The 9,371-nt window shown below is 37.3% G+C and overlaps 1 protein-coding gene across 2 annotated transcripts; it reads right to left on the reverse strand.

Annotated features, from left to right (window-relative positions):
* Positions 1–302: 302 nt before the first annotated feature.
* Positions 303–8,608, reverse strand: LOC122083348 (LIM domain-containing protein WLIM1-like). Of its 2 annotated transcripts, none has more exons than XM_042651120.1 (5): positions 8,260–8,608; positions 3,531–3,585; positions 3,384–3,415; positions 3,168–3,257; positions 303–880 (listed from the first exon to the last, which is right to left on the reverse strand). In XM_042651120.1, the coding sequence occupies exons 1-5, from the start codon at positions 8,395–8,397 to the stop codon at positions 674–676; spliced, it is 522 nt and encodes a 173-aa protein (XP_042507054.1). In that variant the 5' UTR covers positions 8,398–8,608; the 3' UTR covers positions 303–673. The 2 variants fall into 2 exon arrangements, with proteins under 2 accessions (XP_042507054.1, XP_042507048.1); XM_042651114.1 differs by having other exon boundaries at positions 3,531–3,627; positions 8,260–8,603.
* Between the last annotated feature and the right edge of the window lie 763 nt (positions 8,609–9,371).

The following is a 9,371-nucleotide window of genomic DNA, read 5'->3' on the forward strand; positions in this document are numbered from 1 at the left end:
TAGCAAGTTTGAAAGTGATATCCCACCTATAATGCAGTTTTATTGAATAATCCAATTTCATGAACCAATGAATGTGCTTCCAATTCTTGGATCTCAGGAATATAACTAATAGAACCCCAATTTAAAGTTCTTATATGTTCTGAACATCCAGCAAAGACTTAAATAATGCCTTCTTCCTGAATTTTGAGAAGCCAATGAGCCAAGTGGTGACTGATTCACTCCATAAAACCAAGCAACAACACAAATATGCATGTGGATACCACAAAGAAAACCAAAAAACAAACAGCCAGCAAGGCACCAAATTTTGCTTGTAATACAACAACTTGACTTGTCTATCTTAAAACAAAAGCAACCTGTTCAAACATCAAGCACAAACTCCAAAGATCTTGGCTTAGATTATGGAAAAAAACTAACAAGAAAAAATTCCTCTTCTGTAATTATTATTCAAACCACACTCAAAAAAATTAGCAAATGACTGAAGCTCATGCGTTGACTGTTGACCAACTAAAAATATAAAACTAGGCCAATACCTCTGTTTATATACTCCCATAGATTCCACTCATGCTTAGGGAGAATCCTGTAGATTGATCCTATTTTTTCACATACAAAGGCTATGATGGAAAAGACATGGAAAACCCTTGTGAGAGATGAAAAGGCATATTTCATGCACCAATCAAAGAACTGCATCATCAGTGACAACTTTAGCATCTTCATGCTTGTCAAGTTGGCTGAAATTCCCCTTCGCTTTGAAGAGCTGAGAATGATGGTGTTTACAATAGAGTTGGTGCTCATGGGCGACGTAGTTAGATGTGCTCAGCACACAACCTCCATGGGAACACTTGAAACATGCTTTATGGTACGAGGTACCATCTGTTGCTACCTGGAGGGCAAAACAGAAAAACACAACAGTGTCAGAAAATATGTCCAACTAAGAAGTACAGGTCATTTTGTTTGACAACTGATCAAAGAAGTAAAATTTTGGGCTATCTAGAGGTTGATTCCATTGCTATCCTGATAGAATTCGTACAACACAAGGTGAGCATCCATCAGTCAATTCTCTATTGCCCCTTCAGTATATGCATAACTGAAACTCTGCAGTCCATGCAGTATTAATTATTTTCATATGCTCCAGTATATTATAATAAGTTGATATGATACAAATTCCCTCCATACTTACATGAACATCTAAATATTGTAGGTCGGTCCAAGGCTTAGGCACTTAGCAACTTACCGCTATACTAAAACCAATTGGTGTTAGTGAGGGCACTACCTTATTGCCCTAAGCAGGTCCGCTATTAGTCCCGGAGCAGCAAGGAGACACTACCTTTTAATTGCTAACACATATGTGACCTTTATATCCACTTGTATACTTAAAAGTGCATACGCAAACTTAACATAAAGTGCATGTGTAAACTGATCTTCGAGCTATAAAAGATGTGAATTCTTAAAATTCCTCCCCCCCCCCCCTTCTTCTACATGGATGCTTTATTTTTTCTTTCCTAATTTTAAAGGTAAAACTTCAATCATTGGAGAGACTATTGTACCCTACTTTCTTATTCGTTAACAAGGCAAAAGAGGGTGGGAGCCACAAGATTTTTTTTTTTTTTTTTTTTTGGGGGGGTTGGGGGGGGGAGGGGCGTGTGGGGGGGATTAGACCAGCTACTTATTATGATGTTCACCATTTTCTGTGCAGGACAGCAGTAACATACTTCCCATTGGACTCCATTCTATAAGGGTGGTCCTCTTCCTTGCATGGTAAGCAGGTGTGCGTGGGCAGCATGGGCTGTATGGTCCACAGACTAGAAATCACATTCCACTTTCTATCTCACTATTCTTTCAACGGAAATTTCTTCAGAACCCCAGGGTCAGCCACAAATAGACCCCCAAATTGGATTAGTCCTCATGGAATAAATATCTGCTTTTAAAAAAAAAAGAGAGACAAATGAAATAGGGCATACCCATGTGATACAAAGCAATTTTTTTTCTTTTTTTGGAGGTGGGGGTGTTCTGCCAGATGGCTATTTATGTAGTCCTCCTTGCAGGGTTGGATCAGTTCCCAAATATAAACTGAAACCCCAGATACTATTTGAACATCTATGGCATGATGAATTCAAGAAAAAAAATTCTTGCAGTGGCCTAAGACATTGAAGAAATTCCCAACACAATCTCTGTTGCCAGACAACTTAATTGCAATGCATTGCCATGTTTCAAATAGTATCTAAATGACAGTTCAAAGAACCATGTTTCCATTAACCTGAAACAACCCTACACAACCTGACTCAGTACAGCTTGTTTTGCCCAATCAGAAAAGCATGGCCAAATAAAATAAAATAAAACCCTCTTTATAAACATATAGACATGAAAAGATTAACTTTCATATCATAAATGTTGAGTCTACAAATGACAAACTTAGTATGTCAGATCATTTGGGGTTTACTTTTTGAGTCAGTCGCATCAAAGTAAATCTGAACTAGACCCTGAAATCCCCTACCCGAACATGGAACAATCCAGTTGTTTTCATTTCAGGTTTTGCCACCCCTAACAAAGGATTGCCATGCAAACAAAGGATGTAGCCACCACAGGTGGACCCTTCTGCATGGAAGACCCTTTTGTGTTTGAGACTCATGAGATTGCAATGGTTACATATGAGTTATGAGTACAATGCTTTTCCAATAAGAAGCGTGCTACTAATGCTGTTAGTTATGATTCATTTCATCATAGATACAATAATGAACCCAAAAGTTAGAAACTTGAAAGAAAAGACATCTAAATTGCCTGATCTCCAAAAAAATAAAAAGAAAATCAATTCAGATTAAAAGTAATGGTAGCTACAGATTCTTTTTAACGAGTTCCAAGTTCATATTTTTTAACCTCTCCTTTCGACACTTAATCACAGGTCCATTACTTTCATACCCCTAAGAGAAATAATTAGCAAAATCTATAGCCGGTTGGTGACCAAAAAAGACAGATGATAGAGATGGTTTCAGATCAACATCTTACATACAAGTAAGTGGGAAACACATATTCATCCACAAACAAAAATAGTGGGAAACACAAATCCTGGATGGGAAAAGTTTTATGCAACTCAAAAACTGAAACAGTTTTGACTTATCAAAAGGAAACAATTTGCATTATGTATTCATTTAACAAATAGAGACGAAGTATACCTTCTCAAGTGGGTAAACAGTTTTCTTGCAAGCCACGCACTTGTCTTGGGTTCCAGCAAACATACTTGAGACTTTGCTGTTGGCATGGCTCTGTGTAATTTAATCAAAAAATAAATTTAGCAGTAGTTTAATATTTAAGATATAGGATGAGATATAGGATGAGATATAGTTTTCAAGTATAAAATTACTAATTATCAAACTTCACAAAGGGAGCACCTTATCAGAAACTCTAGCTTCTTTTGGAGCACCTATAAGAATGAAAATAAATAAATATGTAAATAAAACAGAGATTAAGATTAAAGAAAATTACATTTTGAAGAAGTGGGAATGACAGAAAGCATATCATTAATGGAGAGTAGTTACCTTCAAAACTTTTATCCAAACTTCCAGTCATCTTGAAGAGTTGGTCAAAGTGAGGCTGGCAATACAGAACACCCTCAAAGGAGGAGTAGTTACTAAGCTGTCAAAATAGAAACAGTAAGGAAAACAACAAAAGCAAGCAAACATGAAAGAAATTCAGCCCCTCCCCACCCCCCTCCCCCCTCTTCCCTCTTCTAACCCTCCCAAACACAAAATAAAAGATATCTCATAGAAAGGGAAGACAACTCCCAAGTCCTCGTGACAATTAAGCAAGATCACCATCAACTAATAGGATCAATGAGAAAAGAAACTGTAAAGGAACTCCTAGTAAATGATTATATTATCTATTATAAAACAAAAAAGTAACCAACACTTGAAAAGACTTTTTTCTTTTTTTCTTTTTTTTTTTGGGGGGGGTGGTTGTTGGGGTTGGTAGGGAGGAGGAACCATCGATGGGGATATTTCCAAGTCTTGAAATTGACCGTGAAGATAAGTCAATGCCTTTGCTATAAGCAACAAGATATAGTGGCAACCAGCCAGCTGCAACAATTACCGTCTGCATCTATAGACTACAGGTTTTTTCTGTTTTAGTCTTACGACAATTATGGAAAATACAGTATTCTACCAGTTCCCCATAGTGATGAAACATTCTTTTTTAGGCCTCGGTTTCTAGTTTGTTATTAAAAATGGAATTTTCATTTTATTGGAACTCTATACAACTAGGCACTCAACTATTTGCAATTCGCTATTCAAATCCTTTTCACCATTCCATTATATTAGTGCCCTATCCTGTCATCAACCACATTCATGCCCTTTTCAACATTTAAACCCAAGCCATTTTCAGTCTTTCACATTTGGTCAAATCATTGCCTTTGTGGCCAGCATTGAGAAAGCCCTCATCAAAGCGTTTAAACATAAGTTATACCGTGCAAGTTGTTAGGGAATACACATAATATATCAACACTATATAATGGCCGATAATAGTCTTTGTGCATTACAGAGTTTATGCCAGATTAGCTACCATGCACAGGAAAATATTTCAGTTGTTAAACCTGCAGCAATGAGAGCACAATATGTTGAGTTCCAAATATACTATGAGGAAGTGCAAGATCCTCTGCTGCAGAAATGAACCGCTCACTACTCATAATTCCTCCAAAGAATATTTATGCATTGTCAAGGTTTTCCACGAAGGCACCTTATTTTTCAATTGAATATCTGAACGTGTGCTGGAATGATGTTTGGGCTGGGCTTCTTTGAACATTTCATCATTTCATGTTTTACATTCGACAATTAAGGTTTCACTTTCCAATTCACTTCAAATGAGATATGTTCAATAGCCAATGAATCAGTTGCCTCCTTTCTTCTAAAGATGAATCACTAGCCTCAAGCAATCATCCAGAAAAACAGAGTGGAACCAAAATCCTTTACATTACTGCTTGGTACTAAAACCTTGAACGGACTTCTTTTAACATGCACCCCAGCCACATGCATGCCAATCTTGGACCTTTGCATCGTGCCCAACACCGAGGGAAGAAGTGTTGGAAAATCCAATTGCACTTCCCAGGAGTTTAACACTCGACCTTCCTGCTCTAATATCATGTTCACTACCGTTTCGCCTAAAAGCTCGAACTGTTAGGGAAGGGCAACATAAATATATATAACAAGAAGTTTGGATTTGTTATGTGTATTCATGAGGTCCAAAAACACTAAATGGACTCTATTACAAAGAAAGACAAAAAACTAAGTGGACTCAAAAACGAATTCCAACACAAATTCTCAAAAAGTACCTTATAAGGCCGCATTTGGCTTGTCTCCAATTCCTACCTCTCCAATTCTCTACCAATTCTACCTAATCTAGCGACATGTGTCCTCCAAAAGATCTAACGGTTAATATAACAAAACTACTTTTTTTTTCTAAAACCAAAAACTGCCTACTTTTTTAAAACCAAACTACTCACTTTTTTCAAAACCGCTAGCCTTTTTTAAAACAACTAACTTTTTTATCACCACTTGCACAGCTTTTACCCAAACTAATTTTCACTAACAAAGAAGGATAGGAAACACAGGGAGAAGAAGGAAACGAAGAGGGAGAAGAAGAAGAAGGAAGAAATGCTGCTGACATTCAGACCACAATTCTGCTTTGGCATGGGCAGCAAAAGAGTGGCAGCGAGGCTAGAATCATCCATTTAGTGATTTTATATGTTTTGCTGGACCTGGTTCATAATGTTCTTCCTGTTTTTGGTGACACACCGGATATGACTGTTAAATAAAGTACTATATTAGTTGAGGTGCTACACTTGTAGAGTTTCAGAAACCAGGTCAAAGGTTCTAAGATATCACCAATGCAATTTGACTGTACCATTGGCTAGAAACTGTTGTCAATAATAGAATGGTTACTCAAACCCCTGCTCATGGGACTTATGTTCTAATCATTATGTCATGACTTCTGAGTTCAATCCCAGCTTAACCACCTAGAAAAAAACCTGGAAAAATGAATTTAGCTTTAAAAAACAATTGAAGAACAAATAAAGATCTTAAGTACACCATTTAAAGGATTGGAAAAATGCAAAACAACTATGATTTAAAGCGTCCGACTCCAGCTTAACAGCCCAAAACAGGGAAAAGAAATCAAGTTCTTTATAAATTGAAAAACCTGATTTTAGCTTCCTAAACTAAATATCTGAAAATTCTTCAGACCCCATCCAAATCAAAACTACTTGGAAATTCATCCAGTATGGTCAGTGACAGTTATCCTCTTTTTTTCTTCTTCTTCTTTTGCCCACTCTTCCTCACCCTTTTTCATATCTTTTGCCTACCCTTCCTCACCCTTCCTCATATCTTTATAACAGCAGCATTTCTTCCTTCTTCTTCTCCCACTTCGTTTCCTTCTTCTCCCTGTGTTTCCTATCCTTCTCTGTTAGGCTGTGTTTGGTAGCCAAGAGAAGAAAAGAAAAGAAAAGAAATGAAAAGAAAAAAGAATCTAGAAAAGAATGAAAAGAAAAAAGAATCTAGAAAAGAGAAAAAAAGAATAGAAAAGAATTGAAATGGTAAGAAAATAAAAAAAGTATGTACGTTTGGTAGCCAAGAAAAGAAAAGAAAAGAATAGAAAAGAATTGAAATGGTAAGAAAATAAAAAAAGTATGTACGTTTGGTAGCCAAGAAAAGTTTTTATATTTTCTTGTGTTTTTGGCAAGATTTTTTTTTGCAGCAAAAGAAAACTTCACCATTCCCAAGGCAAATTTTGAAATTCAAAAAAAAATCATCTCTTGCTTCAGGACTTGCCAAGCACAAAGAAAATTTCTTAAACCAAGAAAATGTACAATTATCTTTTTTTTTCCTTTTCTTCTCTTGGCTACCAAACACAGCCTTAGTGAAAATTAGTTTGGGTAAAAGTTGTGCAAGTGGTGATAAAAAAGGTCAGTGGTTTTGAAAAAGATGAGTAGTTTGGTTTTAAAAAAGTAGCTAGTTTTTTGTTTTAGAAAAAATTAGTTTTGTTATATTAACCGTTAGATCTTTTGGAGGACATGTGTCACTAGATTAGGTAGAACTGGTAGAGAATTGGAGACGAGCCAAATCCTATAAGGCCACTTCTTAATCACTATATCCAATACATGAGGACATTTATCCTTTGTAGTTATCATACACATGGTTCTCTAAGATTTTTTTTTTCTTTTGATAGTTAGGCCCTAGGGAGAGTTGAACTCATGACCTCTTAGTTTTGAGACGTTGGTCTTTGCCAACTAAGCAACCCCCTTAGGGTTCAAATATTAATTACTGAGCTACAGGCACAGTTCGCTAAGATTGTGTGAGCTAATGGTGCTGAAGAGCTTGAGTTATGGAGGACTACCATGAGGATCAACAATTTCTTGGCATTACCTTACAAGAGTATATATATATATGTCGTGGAAATTGTAGAAAACGAGAACCTAAAACGATGCAAAAAAGAATGGAAATCACAAACAAACAATCACACAATGCAAACAAGGATTTATGCGGCAAGATTGCCTGCGCCCATGGTGATATGAGATCTGCTTCACTATCAATGGAGAATAGGGTTACAAGACATCATACCCCAAAACAAATACCATGAGGTAATGCACATCAAGGCAATCTAGGGTGAGCCCAATACATTAATAAAAAGTACCTATATAACATATTTCTCAACATTATTTGCAAACCCAACGCATCATCAAGAATCCACTCCAGGTATCCTTACCCAAACCACACAAGTACGCGGCCTCAAATGCCTTAAAGCAAAAGAAATAGCACCCAATTGTACTCTTCAGGATTAAAAGAACAAGTCACCATGATAGGAGGGAAGAGGAGATAATTCTGAGATTTCAACACCATAACTGACTACATAATTTAAACAGTAGACCGAACTCCTCCAGAAGCCCTCCTCAAGAAACAACCCATATAGGAAAACATAGAAGGATCATCGGCATCATCATCCCAGAACGAAACCCAGTTCTCTATTAAGAAAGAAAATATAAAAGAGGGAAGTGGATAGTCAAAGGGCATCTAAAGGATTTATTGAAATTAAATCATGGCCAGAATAGAGAACATAAACCGAAAATCTTCAGAGACCAAACCAAGAAAACAGAGATCATAAGGATCATCAAAGAAGAGAATACAAGAGAATCCATAAAAATAAAAAAATAGGGAATCACAGATGAAATCCAAGACAGAAGAATCTGATTGAGAATAAAACTTCCCACAAGAAAAAACCGACCTTGAGGGTACCCTTGCAGTGGTGGCATCGGAAACAAGCCTTGTGATAAACCTTGTTGTCAACTGTGAGCTGATCCACCAAATAAACCGTCTTCTCACAAGCCTTACATTTCTGAGTAGTTCCTGCAAACGTCGCCATTCCAAGCCTTACCCTTTTCTTCTCTCAATCAAACTAAAAGACCCACTAACACTATCAACCCCGATTGATGATTCTTCACCTTTAGCCCTTGATCAGCAGTTCAGCTTTTCAGACAAACAGAGAACAAATATAAGAAGGCTGATATGGAATTGGAATTTAAAAAACAAAAGATGAGCCCCTCTCTCTCTCTCTCTCTACTCTCTGCCAGCTCAGATACTGAGAAAAAACGGCTGTGGGATGGAATATTTACGTTTTTTTTAACGGCTACAGTAAATGAATAAGACACTGAGCAGAAACGCATAAAGGCTGAAGGGCAGTCCACCTTTTAGTTGGCCACTAGCGAGCAAAAGGTCATTTTCCTCGTCACCCCATTGACCAGATCACTCCAATAATGCACGCCTCCCTGTGGGTTGTCTGCTAAACAAAACTTCGAGAACCTGATCCAAAGGGGAAGATTTTTGCATGCCATTCACCTAGAAGTAGATCACTATGCCTTGTGTATTTTGCCATCAGTGTGGAAGGGTGTTCTGAAAGTTGTGATGGTTAGATGTTAAGGAATTAATGTGAATTGGGCATGTGTCAAATTTGGCATCTAGATTCAATGCATCATCTCATATGTGAGTGTTCCTCTCTGGTATGTCGATACACTCAACTGTAGTCCAGTCATCTTTGAGTGAGGAAATTACGTATGTCGGCAGCTTTCCTAGAGCTAGCGGCTCGAACAATGGGAGGGTTGGCATGGGAGGGACATCTGAGACTTTTCCTTAGGGAGTATGAGAGAGAGACATATTTGGATATCCGAGTGGCATACCCAATCTTTACCCTTTTGTTATTTTACTTCTTGTCAAACCTAGGTTTTGATATGTGCTCTTGAATTAATACTAGCTTAGTTTATTGGTGATAGCTTCTGCTTGAAAAGCCGACACCTCAGGGAGGAGGTCCTAGGAACGAACCATGTCATATCTGAGTGTGTG

The sequence above is a fragment of the Macadamia integrifolia genome, chromosome 1, assembly GCF_013358625.1.
Source record: "Macadamia integrifolia cultivar HAES 741 chromosome 1, SCU_Mint_v3, whole genome shotgun sequence".
In the NCBI taxonomy this organism is placed as follows: domain Eukaryota; kingdom Viridiplantae; phylum Streptophyta; class Magnoliopsida; order Proteales; family Proteaceae; genus Macadamia; species Macadamia integrifolia.